The 21,372-nt window shown below is 36.2% G+C and overlaps 1 protein-coding gene across 1 annotated transcript; it reads right to left on the reverse strand.

Annotated features, from left to right (window-relative positions):
- Nucleotides 1–15,220: 15,220 nt before the first annotated feature.
- On the reverse strand, nt 15,221–19,344 carry LOC122048173 (protein RETARDED ROOT GROWTH-LIKE-like). Its single transcript, XM_042609769.1, has 8 exons — nt 18,971–19,344; nt 18,764–18,872; nt 17,954–18,116; nt 16,429–16,577; nt 16,193–16,347; nt 15,423–15,537; nt 15,303–15,327; nt 15,221–15,261 (listed from the first exon to the last, which is right to left on the reverse strand). The coding sequence occupies exons 1-8, from the start codon at nt 19,342–19,344 to the stop codon at nt 15,221–15,223; spliced, it is 1,131 nt and encodes a 376-aa protein (XP_042465703.1).
- Nucleotides 19,345–21,372: the final 2,028 nt, after the last annotated feature.

Genomic DNA, 21,372 nt, shown 5'->3' on the forward strand with positions numbered 1-21,372 from the left:
TTCAAGACACAATACCATGGTGCATGTTGTTTGCAGATGATATTATTTTGGTAGATGAAACACGTGAAGGAGTAAATGCTAAACTAGAATCTTGAAGGGAAACACTAGAAGGGAAAGGTTTTAAGCTTAGTAGATTCAAGATAGAATATATGGAATTTAAGTTTAGCAATATTAGAAGTAATGAGACAATTGTTAAGATAGGAGAGGACGAGTTGCCCGGAACCGAGAGATTTAAATATTTAGGATCATTTGTACAAAATCATGGAGGGATTGAGAGAGATGTTTTACATAGAATACAGGCAGGATGGGTGAAAAGGAGGGGAGCGTAAAGTGTTTTATGTGATTGTAAAATACCTCTTAAACTTAAAGGTAAGTTCTATAAAATTACAGTTAGACCGACTATGTTATTATAGAGATGAATGTTGGGCTATGACTTGAGCACATGAGCAGAAGATGAGAGTTGAAGAGATGCGGATGTTAAGGTGGATGTGTGGACATACGAGGATGGACAAAATAAGAAATGAGAGCATTAGAGAGAAAGTCGGAGTTGCATCTATTGAGGAAAAACTCCAAGAGATACGTTTAAGATGGTACAAACATGTACTTAGATGACCAATAAATGTTCTAGTTAGGCGATGTGAAACTATGATAAACATGCATACCAAACGAGAAAGAGGAAGACCAAAAAAGGCTTGGTTAACAACAATAAAATAAGATAAAATTTATTTAAATATAGATGATGATATAATAGGAGATAGAGCTCAATGATGTAAAAGGATTTATACAACCGACCTCACCTAGTGGGAAAAGATTTGGTTGTTGTTGTTGTTGTTAATTTATCTACTTGAGTAGAACTTATATTATTATTTGACCCATCGGAAATGGATATGGATCCGTGGCTTCTTTCAGACTCAGTTTTTTATTCCGCTCCAATTTCGAACTCAGACTAGGTTTTGGCAACATAAGCTTGTACTGGTAGAGCAAAGAAGCTCACTTGCTCGTCTCCTTTGTCGGAGTCTTCCAAGGATTCAAACCATGTTGGTTTCAAAGTCTTCCTTTTTCTCTACTTTTGGTTTGGACATTCCGACTTGTAGTGTCCTTTCTTGTTGTAGCCATAGCAGGTAACTTCGGACTTAGCCTTTGTGTTTGATTAAGTCCCCTTCTTCTTATACAGTTTTTGTACCAGTTTCACGAGGTCGGCAGTGATTTCATCATCATCTTCTGAATTTGATTCATCTTTGGACTCGGGCTCGGTCCGGCGCTTGGCGTTTGGTTTCCTCATTCTGCTTGTACCTGCGAATAAAGTAATACCTTTCTCGACCGGTAGTACATTAGTCTGTTTATAAAGTTTGAATTTTGAAAATAGCTTATCTAATTTAATTAGTGAAAGATCCTTATATACCTTATAAGCATCTATCATTGATGTCCACAATGTACTCCTCAGAAAAGTATTTAATGTGTACCTTATTACATCGTAGTTCTCCACTTTCTGTTCGATCGCATGGAGACTATTGAGCAAATCTTGGATCGGGGCATGTAGTTGACCTGTCGATTCACCATCATGTATTTTAATGTTATATAACTTATTTAAAATAAGATCGCATTTACTTACTTTTGCATTGGAGGTGCCCTCGTGCAGTTTGATCAATTTCTCCCATAGATCCTTTGCACTTGAGAATGGACCCAGTCAGTTCAGTTCTTCTTTGGTTAGGCCACATTGGAGAATACATGTCACTTTTGCATCTGCCTCGATCTTCTTTTTTGTTGGTATGTCCCACTTATCACAGGGGATGATTACTCCATCTTCAGTGGAAAATGTGAATCCGATTTGGATTATGATTCACATTTCCACTCTGGTCTTTAAGTGGTACTCTATTCGGCCTTCCTAATAACTGAAGTCCTTGCTTGTGAAAAGGAGCAGTGTGCAATACTTGTAACCTTCTTGATGGGTCATTTAGTGAAGATCTTGCAAAGATAAAAAAATGAAACTTATTCCAAGACTTAGTATTGGATTAGTAGTGTGGTAGGAAGATAATGCGAAAAACTGGTTCGAGTGCTTTCGTTGGGCAATCACTAGTTAATCAAAAAGTTACAAAAGTGAATTATAATTTTAAGTACAAGTAACTTTAAAATTAAACAATATCGATGACTTGGAGAAAGAAATCTTCAATGTAGTTGTCGTTGAAGCAGCTTTTGGGCATCGTAGAGGCCTTTTCAGTGCAACGCGTAAAAGCGGAAGTTGTTTGCATTGATGTGTTGAAGCTGTTGGTCAAAGCCTACTTTTATAGCCCCACCCGACCACCTGGATCCCCTCCCGAGTGCCTGGATTGTGCTGACGTGGCGAGCTCTCGTCAAAACTTCATCCTTGAAGTTTATCCATGTCCGGGTTCCCAAACCCCCTCCGGGTGCCCAGACCACTGACGTGGGTTTGAGTTTTTGGCAATCCGGGTGCCTGGAGCAACTTCGGGCGCCCAGACCACCCAGGTGTCTGGCACCCACTAGGGGCTCTTCCTCGATAAGGTTTGTCCTATTGGTGTAATATCCCTTGGGTCAAGGTTGACTAAGCTTGAGTTGGCTCAAGCTTGAGTCTCAATGTTTGGGTTTCGATGTTTGAAAATATATGAAGATTGCAGATACAATCGTCTAATTGGGGAGATTGCTGGTGCAATTCTCCTCTGGTCAGAGTTTGACCAAATTATTGTGAAGAAGAGTCAAGTAGGTTAAGGTCGACTGGATACTTGATTGGGAAATCCTGGTGAGTGAAGACAGATGAAAAACCTAGTGAGTGAAGTCAGGCAGAGGAAAATCCTAGTGAGTGAAGCTAGGTGAATGTCCCGGTAAGTGAAGCCAGAAAGTGGGAAAATCCTGATGAATAAAGCTAGGTGAAAGTCCTAGTAAGTGAAGCCAGGCAGAGGAAAGTCCTAGTGAGTGAAGCTAGATAGATGAAAAATCTTAGTGAGTGAAGTCAGGCAGATGGAAAGTCCTGGCGAGTGAAGCCAAGCACTTAGAAATCTAGGTGGGTCAAGGTTGACCGAACACCTGGTGTTGGGAAGTCCAAGTAGGTTAAAGGAGTGACCGGATACTTGGCATAAAGAAATCCAAATGGGTTAAGGGTAACCGGACATCTGGTGGAAGGAAGTCCAAGTAGGTCATAGAGGACCGGACACTTGGCACGAGGAGAAAAGTCCAAGTGGGTCAAATGATTGACCGGACACTTGGTGAAGAAGTCTCCGCAGGTCAAGGTTGATTGGATGCTAGGCATGAGGAGTTTCAATAGGTCACAGTTGACCAGATATTAGATTTGGGGACCCCAGACTTGAGTTAAGCAAGTCAAAGGGAGCCCAATTGATCAACCGATCGATTGAACTGTGGTTCAATCAATCAGTCAATCGATTGAAGGTGTGCTATGAAGAAGGTTGGCCCAATCGATCGAACGATCGATTGGGAACTGAAATCATGAGCATATAATGCTCCCCAATCAATTGGGCAACACTAATCGATCAGGCGATCGATTGGGGGTTGTTTCTCGTGCGTGGACGCGAGGGAGGTTAAATCGATCAGCCGATCGATTCAAGCCTCCCGAATCGATTGGGAAACCACCGTTGCACAGGATGCACGGTTTGAACGGTTGAGATCGCTGGGATCTTACGTGGCAATCGATTGAGAGCATGCCCAATCGATTGGGAGCCCTAAAAGCGATGAGTATAAAGTCGTGGTGAGCTTTCTTCTCCGCAGCGTTTACATGATTCTTCACTATGACTCATCGCCAGACTAAGAGCTTGGAAGAGAAGTATTGTTGCACTTTCTAAAGGCTCCAGAGGCATCTACAAGCTAAAAGGGTTCAAGCGAGAAGGTTTTCCATTTGTATTATCTTGTATTTACTTCTTGTTTCGAGTTGTATGCTTGTGTGAGTTTGAACGAGGTTTCTCCACCTCCGGTAGTTACCGAGAAGGAGTATTTTTCTTAGCGAGTGTGTCGTGTGTGAATCCTTGGACTAGTTACCTCTTCTTGAAGTGGATATCAAGTAAATCCTCTTGTTAGCGTTGTGAGTGTTTGATTCGAGTTCTTTTCCGCCGCACGTCATCATGAAGCATCAAGACAACGAACGCGAAGAGTTATTCACCCCCCTTTAGCACTGACCAACCTTACCATGTCCAAGCGCCCGGAGCAACTCCGAGCACCAGACCAACTTTTTTGTAACATTTTCTTCCTGTAAAATAAAGTTAGTCCAGATAATAATATATAAAACATAAAAGTTTTGACAACCTTCGGACTGCCCGGTCATGACTTTGAGTTTTGCTGAAACTCTTAGTCGGACCGATGTCTACTGTTTCTTCTTCGAGGAGCATATCCTCACCTACTCCTCTCAGGAGAGATTACTTTTTGCTAGACCGGTCCTCCAGATCGTCTGGACTTTTGCTCAGCCTCTGAGATTTCAAGACTTCATGTTGGGCATCTGATACTTGACCTATCCAGTTTTCCATCTGGTGTCCACGACCCCTAGGATTTTCACCTAGTACCCTCAACTCTAGGATTTCACCCAACATTCTCGACTCGCCAAGACTTTGCCCAATCTCCCAGACCAGAACTTCATTGCCTAACTGCAGCTGGGACTTTCCACCTGTCTAGCCTTAACTAGGACTTTCCTTTACCTAAAATTACTTAGGACTTTTCTACACACTTAGTTTAACTTATTAGATAAGAAGAAACTTTAACTTTGAACCTTTTTCCATATTCAAAACTTAGGTTCGATCATCTGGTGCTTCTTGCACCAACATTTTCTACCTGACTTCACTCATAAGAGTTTTCTCACTGCTTAGTTTCATTCACTAGAATTTCTCAATTATTTGACTTCACTCACTAGGACTTTCCAATTATCTGACTTCACTGACCAGGACTTTCCATCTACCTGACTTCACTCACCAAGACTTTCCATCCACTTGGTTTTACTCACTAGGACTTTCTTCACTGCCCGACCTCACTCACTAGGAATTTTCATACCAAGTGTCCAATCCTCCATGACCCACTTGGTTTTCTTCTTATGTCGACCATCTCGTTGGTGTTACCTTTGCCTAACCTCCTATTAAGACTTTTTCAGTCAAGTATCGAGTCAATCTTAACCTATTCTACCAATCATCCTGTTGGTCTTGCCTTTGCCTAACCTCTAGTTAGGACTTCCTAGTCAAGTATCTAGTTAACCTTGACCTACTTGACTACTTTCTCATATCAAACTAGTTAACCTTTGACAAGTAGAGAATTGCATCAACAATCTCCCAAATGGATAATTACACCTACAATCTCTATATATTATTAAATACCAAAATTCAAGTTTGACTCAAATTGGTCAACTTTGACTCAGGGACAATTGCACTTATAATCTTCCTTTTTTTAATATTTGACAATACGTTCAAGTTAGGCTAATCCATATTAGCCTAACTTTGACTTCGTCTCATGCTTGAAGCATGAATATGAGTTTCTAACTTAAACCCCACATTTTCTCCCCTTTAACAAATATCAAAACTCTTCCCCTTAATAATCAATTTTGCTAAAGTAACTTAATGAAAGTCTCATACCCTTCATTTTATCCTATGCTCACCCTTGAACATATATTGTATACTCACCCTAGAGCATTCATTCGTTTCTTTGGGCAGACATTACTTATGTCATATACTATTAGGGGAAAATAATTTTCTATGAAATAACCCTCATTTTCAAAGATTGACACGTAATTGGAAACCATTGAAATTTTAATATTTCTCTCAAGTTTGCGTCTAACTATTCAATAGTGATTGCTATCAATAAATAATCTTCACCAAGGTTTTCAAAAATCTTTTTTGAAATCATTTTTCAAAACCAATTTCCAACCATGATCATTGGACTAAATACACATGACTTGTAGACTTACTTTCCCTGTGATTGGATAACATATAATCTATGTGTTTTTATAAAACTAAAACTAAAATAAATGTACTAAATCAACATCTTGAGTTTTGTTCATCTTTCTAACATCTCACTTGTATCTATATGCATCAAGACACATACAAGCCAACTTATAATCCTTATGAGATGTAGATATTGTTGGAGCAATCTAGTGACCCTATGTTTTGATGTTTGGGCAAAGAATTAAGTTAGGTTTATTGTTGTATTTGATATGCATTGTGAGTGTGCAGGATACAGGTACAATATGGAAAGTCCAAGTGTGATCTTGGCAAAGGAGGAAAGTCTAAGGATGAGTCTTAGGGTGTGAGTCCAAGCATGTAGTATTGGCAACGTAAGTCCAAGTGTGACTTGACAATGGATGAAGTCATGGAGGCACGACCTCTTGGCAAAGGAAGACCCAACAATAATGACAAGGCTGATGGAAGCTCCAAAAGGCAAGACGTGAAGGATGGGGAGGCATCCGAGGGGCGCAAGGCTGATGGAGGAGGCTAAAAGGCTAAGTCTAGGTTGGTTAAGCGAGGACGAGTGCTGAGTGAATGTACTCGGGGTAAAATTCTAGTGTGTACTGTAGCGTTACTATAGCAGTACTGTAGCGTTATTGTAGCATTGCTATAGCAGTACTATAACAGTCGACTGATATTTTCATCAGTCGACTAGTAGCCGACCGTTAGCTTGTAACAGTTGAATTTTACTTAGTATCAGTCGACTGGTGGTTGTACCAATCGACTGGTGGCAGAAAACACAGCTCGGTGTTTCCTCCCGAGCTCTATTTAATAGAGTTTGGGGTGCTTAGCCAAGGTTGACGAAATAAAGGTGGTTAGCCCCTATTAGTAGTCTTCCAAAGTCTCCAAGCTCTTCTTGTGATCTAAGAGTGTTTGAATCAAGGTTGTGGTGATGTTTCTCCACCGAGAAGGAGGTTTGAGCTAGCCGAAAGTTTACGAGGAGTCATCCATCGACGGATCGGGATCGCCCACCTTATGGACAACCGTGGAGTAGGAGCTTTATCTCCGAACCATGTTAAATCAACGTGTTAGGTTTACTTTCTCTTGTTAGTATTTATTTTTGTATTCCGCTGTGCGTACTAACCATTGTAGGAAGCGACGCTTTGGGTGAGACGCTATTCACCCCCCCTCTAGGGACGTCAAGGTTCCAACAGATATTAGTTTACCCTAATCTAAGAGATCATGCATTTCTAACTAAGCATTTTAAATTTTGATCATCCACCTAAGATGTCATTTGATAATTCATATTATTGTCCTTAATCACAAGGAATTAAAATAATACATGAAAATAGCCATGGCATACATCACATGCATACCTTTCAAAAATGCACTATAAATATATTATAAATGAAATGATACATGTATGAGATGTATAAAAAATATCATGGCATTTTCATAATTAAATATGAATATAAAAAATGACGTCATGATAGCATGACATATGATAGGGCAAACAAAACATGACAATTTAGCATAAATAAGAATACTTAGATTTTCATCTAATTTTTATCCTTAATCCATTTTGCTAACTTAAACCTAATTTGACTTAAAAGCCCCCCTTTTTTCATTAAATGTGTCAAAATCCCAACTTAGCACATTTCTTTGAATTCTATCCTAGTTGTGTCAATTTAATTAAGCTTGATTACCCCAATATTTTAATTGACACATATTTACTCTTTAAGAGTAAAAAGTAAAATTTCATTTTCAAAGTTTCACAACACCTTAAAAGTGCCCTAAGGTGCCAACTTTTTCATGGTTAGGTTAACTACCCTTCCCATTAGTGTTTGTATTTTCTAAACTCATCTACGGTGTAGAAAACATACTCTTAGGAATCCAAAACTTAATAGTGCTCTTTGGATATTCTATGTATTCATTAGAAATAACTTCTCTTAATACATTTTTGATGACCTTCCTAGGCTTCTTAGAAACCTTGGTTACACTAGACTCCTTATGGTCAACTCTAGGGATAACTTTCCTTGTGATCTTCTTAGTGACTTTCTTAGGCTTCTTATAAGTCTTAGTCACATTAGTCTTTTCAAGATTACTTCCAGGGATAACTTCCTTTTTTATCTTAACTTGACTCTTAAACCTAGAGTTAGTTTCATAGCTATATGGAACTCTATGGTATGAGACCATATTTTTCTTGGACTTAGGTTTGTATCCCAAACCTTTCTTGCCCTTGGATGACTCTAGCTTTCCTAAACCTAGGTTTTGGTCGACCCCTTAAACAAATTTTCCATTCTTTTAAGGAGTTTTTCTAACTTATTAAGTTTTGACTTCAAATTTTGACTTTTCATCCTTCAATCCTCAAATTTGAAATTTCTTTTATTCCATGGACATTTTTCTTTTTAGGCACATTTCTAAATTATTTTGGTTTCTTGCCTAAACCATTTTATATTTTCCTATCCTTAGGTAAGGTAGTTCTCACATGAAATGATTTATAATTTTTCCTAAGATTATCATGCTTCCTATTTTCATGATAAATAACACTAAAATGATAAAATTTAGAACAAACATGCTCTTTATCATGACAAAAAAAAATATCATTAACTAATGGTACCTTAGTGTTATTCTTGGAAGCTCCCCCTCGACTTGAGCTTCCTCCATTCTTTTTAGTCTGATCTCTTCCCCTTGGACATTGCTTTCAATAATGTTCCTTTTGATTGCATGAAAAGCACACAATATCCTCCTTGCCCTTGCGTACTATGGGGTCGACCTCCTTTGGCTTATCCTTGCCCTTGGGTGTCACTTGACCCTTCTTCTTGGTCAACTTTGGACACTTGCTCTTGTAGTATCCATTTTTCCTATACTCAAAGCAAATGATATGATTTTTATTTTTATATATTAAAATTGTTATACCTTCTTTGTTTGTAGGAATGGTACAAGACTCTTCTTCATTTGACCTAGAAGTAAAGGCTTCTTTTTGCTCTAGTGTCAAAAATTGACGCTCCCCCTCACTACTTGAGGTGGATGGCTCTTCAATTTCCTCCTCGGACGTTAACCATCTCTCAACCTCCGAATACTCATGTACATGAAATAAAGAGTATCTCTCTTTGTTTTTGTCATTGCTCTCCATTGAAGATGGATCTTCATGGAGCTTTACCAATTTGCTCCATAGCCTCTTGACATCTTAATATTCTCCGAGCTTACTCAAAATATTGCTAGGCAATAAATTAACCAATAATTTGGTTACTTTATCATTGGCCTTGCATCTCTTGATTTGTTCCTCGCTTCAATTACTCTTCTTAAAGATTTTTCCTTTATCATCTATTGGAGCTTGAAACCCTTTCATTAAAATAAATCATTGCTCTATCTCTATCATCAAGAAATTTTTAATCCTTGATTTCTAAAGATTGAAGTTTGTTGATATAAATGGTGGTGGTACTCGAGTATCAAATCGAAGTTCATCTCGGAAATCCTCTTGAAGTTTAACTCTCTAGATGAAATCTTTAACTTGTTGACTTTAGGGCTTCAACTTCTTCCTCTAGCTCGTTGCCCTTTCTGGTGATAAGTTCGGTGAAGATCTGTCTCACTTGGATACCACTTGTTGGGACCAAGAGGAGCTAGGGGGGGTGAATAGTTCACTTACTTCAATGAAGATGATTTGCAGCAGGATACTTCAAGCGACGAATTTTCCAATGCTAACACAAGGATTTACTGGTATCCACCTCCTTGAGGTTTCTCGGAAATAATCTGGAGGCGGAGAAGCCTCGTACACGCTCACAACATGAAATACACCAAGAAAAATAAGAACAAATACAATAAAACCTTACACGAGATTACAACAATAAAATCTTAGTTTGTTCTCTTCTTGTTGCTCGAATCTGCCTCTTGGTAGAAGAAAATGTAACATCACTTAGCTCCAAGAACTTTGAAGAAATGACGTTGAATGTTGTTGTGGAGAATGGTCACAAAAAAAACCCTTTTTTTAGGGGTTACCTCAGATGCCTTGATCGCTTAAGCTTCTCCTTAAGCGATTACCACGTTAGCAACTTGCTCAGAACCTTCATACGACTCTTTTCTAGAACTCTAATCGATTGGTGAGTCATCCCAATCAATTCAGAGAGCTTTAATCGATTACCCAATCGATTTTGCAACTCTCTATTCACTCACAAAAAGATCTTAATCGATTAGCCCAATCGATTATTTCTCCTTAATCGATTGTCTCAATTGATTCCCTCTTCTTGCGACAAAGCACTTCCTAATTGATGGACCCAATTAATCAGACATGGTTGAATCGATTGAGTCAATTGATTCAACCCTATTTTTCACGAATTCCCCTAATCGGCTGTTTCGATTGATTAGGCTCAACCCAATCGATTGACTAATCGATTCGAGCCATTTCTGTGTTCTCACAGGAACCTCCTAATCAATTACCTAATCGATTAGCTTAGGACCAATTGATTGTCTTAATTGATTGCCCAATCCTAACTTTTTTAATTTAAGTCTAGGGTTTCCTTGCTCAACTTAAGTCAACTGTGACATGTTGGGACTTCTCCACAAAGTGTTCAGTTAATCCTTTGATTTATTTAGACTTTTCTTCTCGTGTCAAGTGTCTGATCCTCTATGACCCACTTAGACTTCCAAACACCAGGTGTCTAGTCAATCTTGACCCACCTTGACTTTTCTTCTTGTGCCAAATGTACAATCCTCCATGACCCACTTGAACTTTAAAACACCAAGTGCCCGGTTAACTTTTGATACACCTGGATTCTAATGTCTGGCTTCACTCACTAGGACTTTTTTCCACCTGGTTTCACTTATTAGGATTTTTTCCACCTGCTTCACTCATTAGAGTTTTCTCACTGTCTAGTTTTATTCACTAGGATTTTCCAATTACCTAGCTTCACTCACTAGGAATTTTCAATTGCCTGGCTTCACTCACCAGGACTTTCCATTTGCTTAATTTCATTCACCAAGACTTTCTATCTATCTAGCTTTACTCACAAGGACTTTCTTTACTGTCTGATTTCACTCACCGGGACTTCTCACACTAAGTGTTCGATCCTTCATGACCCACTTGATTTTTCTTATTCTGCCGACCATATCGTTAGTCTTGCCCTTGCCTAACCTCTAGTTAGGACTTTTTAGTCAAGTATATAGTCAATCTTGACCTATTCTATCAACCATCTCATTGGTCATGCTCTTGCTTAACCTCCAGTTAGAACTTTTCCAATCAAATATTCAATCAATCTTGACCTACTCAACTACTCTCTCATGTCAAACTGGTCAACCTTTGACCAATAGAGAATTGCACCAATCAACAATCTCTCAAATGAATAATTACACATGTAATCTCTATATATTATCAAATATCAAAACTCAAATTTGAAATTAAACTGGTCAATTTTAACTTAGGGACAATTGTACCTATATTCTTTCCCTTGATTCGCCTGCTGAAAAATTTAGAAGCGCAATGAGTCCTTATCCAATAATAAGTATCCCAGTTTTTCGAACACTACAGGTGTAATTATCTTACATGAAAATCGAATCTTGGTTGAGCAGATGTAAGTAATACTGGGCACTTTACCATCGCACCACGTGATGAGCTTCAGAAATGATGTTAGTCAATAAAGAGATAGACTCATATAGATGAGGAGGCGATGAAAAGGATATCATAGTCCAATGTATGAATTCTTAAAATATAGCAGACTTTCTTTATCTTACCTAGAGCATGAAGAATAAAAGGCATCAGTTAAGCATATAATAAAGCTTGGGATCATCTAAACTTGGCTCTGCTGCAGCATTAGCCTATTGTCACTAATCTGGTAAATACAAACAACATGCACAGTTGAGTTAGCTATTATGGTGAAAATATTGCTACAATGAGTAAATGATCATATCTTGATAAAGTTGAAAAAAAATATTTTTTTCATAGTGGTCAATTGTAGTTTTTCAATTTACCTCATCACAAATGGACATAAGGTCAACCGTATGAGATTGCTAGATGACGGATTTCACCTTTTACTATAATATTAATAGTTTTATAAAATGTGAAATTTGTCACTTCAACGACCCTCCATGACTGTCCCATACTATTGGAAAGGAATAAATCAGGAAACCAAAGCAAAGTCATCGCATGGCAGGGTATTCCACCGGATTCATCGAGAATAGACTCTTACTCAATTTTACAAATCTATCAAGTGATAACCAACTCAACTATGTCATGTGATCCCGCCCAGAAACCGAGTCGGATGGGGGAGCCGATGACGGGGGTGCGGACGTTGAAGAAAAGAGGACTTGGATCTAGGGCCTGCAGGGGCATTACAGGCTCTCCCGCCTTACCACAGAGCAGGGCAGGGGTGAGGTAAAGGCCATTGATGGTACCCACGAACTTGCACACACATAGAGAGATCACACAGGAGCATTAGAGCGAGAACTAGAGAAGAGGTCCCTGGCGTAGGCCCTCCGATGCTCAAGTCAGGAGCAACACAAAGTGAAAAGTGCAGAAAGAAGGTGAATAGTAGTACTATAGTAGATGCGTAAGTGTGTGTACCTGGCCAACGAAAAGAATATTTTTTTTTTACTGCTTCTCATAACCCCCATGATGATGAAGCATCAGAGAATGTCGGGTGCCAGGGCATGTCAGGTGATGACTGAAGTACGAAGGATTCCCATTGGATAGAGGAAGGTTCCGCTCTATATAGGTGGCAGAGTATCTGAATATTGTCTGACGAATAGTCATTATTCTTTGACAAATTGTTGCGATTCCATAACAATATTGTCTCTTGACAATAACCTGACCAACTAAGAAGTTGACCGAGTGTAGACTAAGACAGTGTCCAGGAGAAATGAGGGGACTGAGCCTTGGGGGTCCGACCAGCTAAGAAACCGACCGGATGTAGACTGGGGCGGTGCTCAAAAGAAATGAGGGGACTGAGCCCTAGAGACCCGACCAACTAAGAAGCCGACCAGGTATCCATTGGGCAATGTCCAAGAGGAAATGAGGGGACTCAGCCATATGAACTGGACCAACTAAGAAGTCAATCAGGTGTAGACTGGAGTGGTGCTCGGAGGAAATGAGAGAAAAATTAAGAAGCCAACCGAGAGTATATCGAAAGTTGTGCCTATGAGGTGGGAGAATCAAGTTTCTGAAGAATTTCTCGACCTTAACTGTTGCTTCATTTTTTGGACCAAGTTAGGAATTTTCTGACCATCACCCCTCTTTTACTGTTAACTATAACATTACCTTGACTATTGATTTTCCTATTATACGCCCTCTATTATACGTTGTATCACCATGAATAATACCCATTATCAATAGTGTTTGATGTAACAGGGGAGTAGCTTCCTCAACAATCTACATAGACCAGGATGCCCTCCTTTGGCCCGTCGCTTGATCTACACTTCTTAACTCGTGCGCAGCGATTTCCTAGAGCGAAGGCGTCATTACCGAACTGATTGCCTGCAACCTCACCTTTTGACAGTTTCTGATGGCCGCCGTCATTGTACCCTCCGGCCGAAAACCACTCCTAACAAAATAGTCTATACTGAATGTGACACCTGATTTGTGTGGCGGCCTCCCTACCTCGTGTGTCGGTCCATGTGGATCCCCTTCCTCTTTATCTATATATAGTCAGGTATCTCTCAGGGGTATCTCTAACCTATCACTAAAATACTAAATTTGGTATAAATGTAACACTAAATTATTCCAATTCATACACCAAATCCCACACCAAATATGGTGATGGAGAGAATTTTTTTAATTTTATTATATTATTATTATAAAATCAAATGTAATTAATTAATAATTATTATTTTCTTTATCTTTATTTATAGTATAATTAAATGTAATTATTATTTATTATAAATTTAAATTAAGTGTATTTAATAACATATTTAAATTTTATTATGTATATTTGTAAATATTTACTTTATTAAATTTATTATTTTAATTTGATTTAATATATTTTAATTATAATTACATTTATAAATTATCACTAATTTCATAAATATAATATAATAAAATATTAAAATTGTTGATATGCATAAATGTAAAATACATTACCTATTACATTGACATACAAAATAAAGATAGTAATGACATTAAATTAAAATATTACTAATACATTAATTGAGTATTTATGGTAACAATATAGTAAGTCTGAAAGTTAAAGTATTGTAATATTGTATTTTCAAATAAGTATCTTGTTTGTTTTAAATATAAAATAGTAAAATATTTTATCCTAATTTGTGTGTGATTTTATAATATTTTTAAAATATATTTATGCTTGAGTAATTATATAATATATATATATATATAATTTTTATTATATAATTACTTAGGCATTGGATACTGAATTTTAAAAAATTTAAAATATCAAATATTAAAAAGTAATAATTTTAAATATAATAATTATCATATAAAAATAATAATAAGAATAATAGAATATTTTAAATTTTGTGTGTGTGTGTGTGTGATATGTTATAGATGGATTGGAGTTGAAATAATGTTTAGGGTTGAAATTATACTATTTTAATGTGAAAATCATATCAAATTTAATGATGTGGTTTGGAAATGATCTCAGGCACTGCAAGGGTCACATCGGTACACACTGATGCACGTTGAATCGTAAGACATCGAAATCGGCCGGGGGACGAATACAGCTGCAGCTATGGGAAAGAAGGGAGAGGCGCGAACCGAACACGCGGAAGGACTCTATCTCTGCTCCAAAGGTGTTTCGACCGTGCAAAGCTGTGCCATCCCAACGTGTAAGTTTCAAAAAGATGAGGGTCATAAAAAGCAAAGCCATATGCACTTTTGAAGGGGAAATTAATTCTTTTTAAAAAAAAACAATGATCGAACACAACAACGAAACGTTCAGTATTAAAAGGAAGTGTTAAGTCCGATCGAGGTGCTCAAATGTTGTAACATCTTCCTCCAATCCTCTATCAAAACTATTGATATATTCAGGAACGCGAAGGAGGATTATCCTCCGGAGGTTGCGGAGTTCAGCCTCGAGGATGAGATCGACAGTGTCGCGGAAGCTGGAATCCTTCAAGAGGCAGCAGGAGACGCTGCAATAGAGTGCGCAGGACTAATTTGGATAATCCTGCTTGCCTGTTCAACTGTAAAAATAATGCTTTGGACAGCAGATTTTGCTGTGCAAGATATGCGAGGCAACAGCCTTCAGTTGTTTTATTGAATTAAGGGTGATGCCGAAAATAGAGACAATTGGATTGTGTTGCAATACACTGTAAAATGAAAAATGACTAGAACTTTTTTCATATTTTCCCAGCGACAGAATTATATTAGCATTGTTTAGGGTACATTTAAACTATTCTTCAGGTTCATGATCCGAATCAGGAGGGTAATGATCTGTGATGCAATCAGACAAATGAGTAAGCACTCCAACCAACCATCACGAGTCTTTTGAATATTATCCTGCGCGAGGAGCAAATATATCAAGAACATGAAAGAAAAAAAAAATGATGAGATTGACAATAAAAGGCTTGACATGGCAAAGGCATGAGGTTTACAATTATAAATTTCAGCTTGAAATCCAGATTTTCAAATCTCTGCATTAGTTCATATTTATCCCAAAGATACTTCCGTATCGGTGCGTAATTGGCATTCTTCCCAGCAACACGTGGACTGCATGGTGCAATAAAAGACCATGAATCAAATATATCCTAGTATAATGACAAATCAGAATAAAATAAAAGAATAAACTTTAAAAGAATCATAAATTAGAATTACTCAAACTTTTGCCCTATGCTACATATATAATTGCTCAGTATATGTCAATGTGTATTCTTTTGTTATTATATAATCCTATATTATTCTAAAACATATACTAGTTTAAAAGCTTCATAGATCTAGACAGCAATATATAATTACTAAGTGATAATTTCCTAATAAATTACAGTATCAAAAGCACTAATAATGCATATATTTTAATTATTGTGAGGAAAAAAAAACTCAAATCATCCTAATGTATTGACAATAAAATATAGTCCAGTGTATATGAAGTTTCCGCTCTAGTATATTATATGTAGTCTTATCCAGCTTTATAAGAAATTATTTTTGAGACTTGAGCATGTGACCTTTAGGTCACACAACACTTGCGTCAATGCTCTCCTTCAACTTTACCTAACATTGACGATGTGAAAAAAATAAAACTAATCATTTCTAAACAAAAACTTATGGTTCAACAAAAAGATATTCAAAATTCATTTAGGCAATTGAAGACCATTAATAGACTTTGATGCCTCCTATAGAAAATTGAAAATTGCAGCAAAAAAATTACCTCTCCAAAATCCCTAGTTGAAGAAGAATGACAGCATTCAGATCAGAATTTGATTTCCATGCTAACTGAAATAGTTGTTTTATTTTCATTCTACAAGTTCTTGTCTTCTTCGTGCTACGACTGATTTCTATAAACTCTGCCATCATTCCATCAACCTAACAAACATGACAATGTAAGCTCATGTAAGGGTTGAAGACTAATGCATTTTAATATATGATAAATATCTTGCAACATACTTGATGGTTCCAGTAATCTAAAGCAATGCTCTGACTAAGAACACATCCTATAGTCTGGATCTCATCCATGTTACAATGCTTTAGCACTATAAAATCAAATCCTTCTTGCATCCAAGTATCTAGAGTTGGCTTCTCGACTATGGCAAAATCTAAAGTATCAAAAGTTTAAACTGCAGTTAGAAAAGTCAAATATGATCATTTATATTTTTCAAATTCAATAGTAAATAAACATAAAAAATGGAGTGCCTCTAAATCTTAGTTGAAGAACACATGCTTCATTTAAAGAATAGAAACTAGACAGAAAAAGAAAAGAGAAAACTAGAAAGATGCTAGATGTATCATACAACTATTGTGTAAATGACATGCGCAAGCCAATTATGTCTTCAAGTGTAATCCAAATTTTGTGATACTTTATTTGATAGAAAATTATGCTCCAAAATAAAAAATTAGAAAGGTCATTACCAAGATGATTAAGTTTTACATTACATGCAACAAACATGCTTCAAAGAATATAACAAATCTCTATAAAGTTTAGCTGTCAATATTGATTGCTCGAGTTAAATGAGTATTAATAAAAGTTGGTCCAATCTTCTTTGAGAAATCAATCATCACATGACAATATATAAAGTTTAAAATTTGAAACTCATAGACAATAGTTAAAATGAGTTATGTATTCATTAATAGTCTAAAAAATATACATTTATATGTTAGTGTTTGTACTTACTATTTAATATTTCTAATATGTGGTATGAAATAATAAAAATAATTTGATATTATTAGCTTGTGAATAATCATACGATATTATGATTAATAATATATTTGTGTGTTACTCAGTAAACCATTGAATTCTAACATAAAGCTAGCCCTTTTATTTGGGTCAAAATTAATGCACTGACCTAACAAAACCATTTAGTTGATGTAAATTTTAACATAATATATAAAACAATTTGAACTTAAATTAATTTAGAATGATAACTGAATAGGCTATTAATTGTGAATTATGCATACCAATTGATAAGGAAGTAATAAATTAGTCATCATTGGTCAATTTATGAAACTTGTATCAGCCACATTTATATAACTAAGTTGACCATTTATAACTCAATCTATTAACTCAAACACACACTCGTAAATTTTTGAAGGTGTCGTCTAACGCAAATGCATAAGATACATCTTTTTTATATTAAACATCAATTTTATCCATTATATCATTATTATACTTCTCTTACTTTTGTTTTCCATTTGCTTGTGTTCTGATACATCCTATATTAGATTGTCACCATTCAATATCCCAATATAAATACTGATTTACAAGATAAGTTAAATCATCTCTCAAATGAGAGGTGAAAATAAATCTTGTACTGAAACCAATAGCATGTGATAGATTAAAGGATTTACATTAAATTCTCTTGACGTTATCAATTTATATATATATTTTTTCTAACATGATAAATACAACATTATCTCCAAGATCTTGTTTGTGTAAAACATTATGTGCACTAAGAGGATAATTTGGAATACTCACCTTCCTTTCTCATTTCTGCCAGCAAGCCTGAAGCATGTTTTACAACAATCTTGAGATAATTATCAACTTCATGGTCAGAAACATTAAACAATACAACTGAACCATAAGAAAACACCAGCATATAATGACAAGAACTTTCACTTGCAAAACCAGTCTTTATAACCTGTAGCATCAGAGAAAAGTCTTAGATTACATAAACCAAACCAGTCTACTAGGATCTCCAAAAAAATCACAATCTTTAATTAGAGGACATGCAACCGGCTAAAAGAAAAAGTAACTCACAGAAATTCCAGTTATAGAACACTGCAGTGAACATACTCAACTGAAGCACATGACCTTAGTATCTAGGGTCTCATTATGACTTATTGTAGTACAACATATTAGTCACAATTGAAAAGTGAGGGCATAATATATCAACGACATTTGAAAAATAAAATTGCTAAATACCAAAAGACTTAACAAATGTATTGGCCATGTGTGTGTTCTCTTTCTTTTGGTAGAATGAAACTAATGCACCAGTCATTCATGGATGTTAATTAGCTATAGTTATTCTGATGGCATGGATGTTAGCTATAGTGAATACTTGATGGCATGGATGTTAGCTATTAGAGATTCACTACATGAATCTTATCATTCAAATAAAAACAACACGATAAGTACTATTGATTCGAATTTTTAACATATGATTTACAGTCCTTTTCTAATTAGTCATTAACATACGATTCAGTTGAAAACTTGCTTACATGAGTTTCTTAGTAACTCATCATAACTTGAGATAAACGATTTGTCAAAAAGAAAAAAAAAACTTACTTCAGCATCGATTTCAACATCGTAGTATCGGAGAATAACGTATTTCGAGGTGATACGAGATGTGATAACATTGGACGCATTCTGAGCGTGCAAGCTCTTCAAATCAATCCTGTGATGATTCAACCATCGCAATCAACAAGAAAAAGAATACAGAAATCGAAATCATAATCTTATAAAGAGGTAAGAAATGCAAGCGAATTGGTTGACCATGTGCAAAGGAAATAAGTTTTGGCCGGGATGAACCGGCTTTGCTTCTCCGAGATGTGACTCTCCTGTTCTTTGTGGTCGGGGCAAGGCGCGAGTGGTTTCTGACCCTCCTGCAAGTCAACCGCGGGGTCCGAAGGGGTGGAAGAAAAGTGATCCGGGAAGGGATTGAAGAGGGAGAGGAGGAGCAAGGGGCGTCGCCGAGCATGGAGGAAGGAGGATACGGAGGAGAGGCCGCGGTAGGGGTGAGCAAAGTGGACTAAGGTTTCGGAGGGGGCATGACGGAGAGCTGCATAAGGTGGACGACGAAGAACAAGAGAAGAAGAGGAAGAGAATAGAGACTTGAGATGCCTGGCGCGGGAGAATAACTCCAACATCCTCGCGCGACTTCACAAACCACCTGACAAAGACGATGGATGCTAATCCCATGATGGTACAAGGGGTTTAAAATATAAAAATGCCTACTCCCCTAATTTGTAAATAAATTTTTTTTATATAAAACCTAAATACCTTACTTATTTTGAACTTGCCAACCTTATTAAAGAGGCCAAAAATTAAAAGAGTTTTATTATTATTATTATTATTATTATTATTATTAATAAGAAGAGCAAAGAGTATGTAAGAGTGTGAATCCTAAGAAAAATCAAGGGTAAACGCAAAAGGCTGTTTTTTTTAATCATGATACTTTATTTTGATTTTTGTTTAATCATGATACTTTATTTTGACTTTTTTTAATCAAAGTACTCCATTTTATGTATAATTACTCAACTATTTTTTCAATATACATAATAATTTATTTGTATTATTATTTCTCTTCTATTTTTGTTCCTATCTAAATCGACATATTGTAACAGCTACGAACTCATAGCCACTAAATAGTGTAGCAATTATAGTTTTGTAATTATTATAATATCAAAAAAATTAAGACAAATTGTTTAGAGCCTTTGAAAATGATTTAAACGATATTTTTAAGCATTAAACTTGGCCATTATAGGTTCCACCCAATAATTAGTTATAGATTTCTAAACGAATTTCGATTTAATATATTGTGTATCTCATAGTTCAACTCGAATTAAAAGTTATTATTTCTTAAAATTTAGGATTTAACATTCAAACCGTAACCACATATAGATGTACCTTTGGGCAGCCCTAGGCGGTAGCCCAGCTCAAGTATATTATTAATCTAAATGGTGTAATTCTTCTTAAGGGTGCATGCATATAAAATGTTGTCCCCTCGGGACGGTCTAGTGGTTAGCGCATGAGGTGTTGTCACTATGAGGTCTGGGGTTTAAATTTCGGCAAAGTCGAGATAAAATGCCTCCCTTATGTACTAGTCACTATTCCAAAGGCTAGTAGCCGTCCATGATTTACCTCCTCTGTGTTGGTCTTGATATAAATTGATAGAAATATTGAAACGAGCGTATTCATTTTTTAGCATCATACATATAAAATGCTGATTCATTTACATATGGGGTAACTGATCGATTAAATAATATCAAATCAAGTCCGTCCAAACAAATTAGGTTAGAAAATCATTTCAGTTTTTTTCCTTCACCGAATCAAATAAAAACAACATTTTAATTATTTTTTTCCTTAAAAATCATTCCTTAAAAAGTCTATCCACCAAACGATGAAATCATATAATAATTTTATTACATTAATAAAAAATACAAATTGAATGTATAAATTTATTCTGACCTTCCAAATCAATTAACTATGTTCGGCGTCCTCTCTCGTCCTTTTGGATATTCTCTTCCTCCTCTACCTCGCTTACTCATCCTCATATCCATTTTTTGTTGTCGCTCGCAACCACATCCACTCCCTTTGTGATCAGGCTCTCGCTCCCAGAGGCATATTCGTCAACATGACTATCCTTGACTGTCATGACCGGATTGAGATGTCGTTCACGTTGGTGTACCTTTACGTCGACATCGGAAGCGAGCAACTATGAATTGAGGTACTGTATGAAACACTCAAGTATGACCTCATGTCGTGCTCGTGGTCTAATTACCTCTAGCTCGCCATCTACGACACATTTTTTAACATCAATGTCAATCGTCATTCCTAAATTTTCAATATCTACGAATTAGATATCATTATCCATAAAATAACTTAACAATTTATTAAATAATGAAAATAATATATTTAATTAAAATTTTAAATTGGATAAAATATAGGAAAAGAAAAGATGATAATATGCTCACAAAGTAAACTCGGACCTCTTCTATAATATTCTTGGCTGACTTAATAAATTTGGTATTGGTCGAGTACACTTTTAATTCTTAGATTTGTCCCTGATTATAACTAGCTATTATAAAATTGTAGCTATAAAATCTTTTTTTAGAAGCTTTGAATAATTTTATTGTTAAATTTTGTTCCCATATTATAATAATTTTAAAATCGTA

This window comes from Zingiber officinale, chromosome 2B (genome assembly GCF_018446385.1).
Source record: "Zingiber officinale cultivar Zhangliang chromosome 2B, Zo_v1.1, whole genome shotgun sequence".
Taxonomy (NCBI): domain Eukaryota; kingdom Viridiplantae; phylum Streptophyta; class Magnoliopsida; order Zingiberales; family Zingiberaceae; genus Zingiber; species Zingiber officinale.

Bases quoted from the DNA above. Each gene is read 5' to 3' on its own strand.
- LOC122048173 (XM_042609769.1), bottom strand. From the start codon at position 19,344: ATGTTGGAGTTATTCTCCCGCGCCAGGCATCTCAAGTCTCTATTCTCT. The intron at 18,873-18,970 runs GTCAACCAATTC...GAATCATCACAG, and splicing joins ACTTATTTCCTTTGCACATG to GATTGATTTGAAGAGCTTGC. The intron at 16,348-16,428 runs GTATGTTGCAAG...CATGTTTGTTAG, and splicing joins TAGATTACTGGAACCATCAA to GTTGATGGAATGATGGCAGA.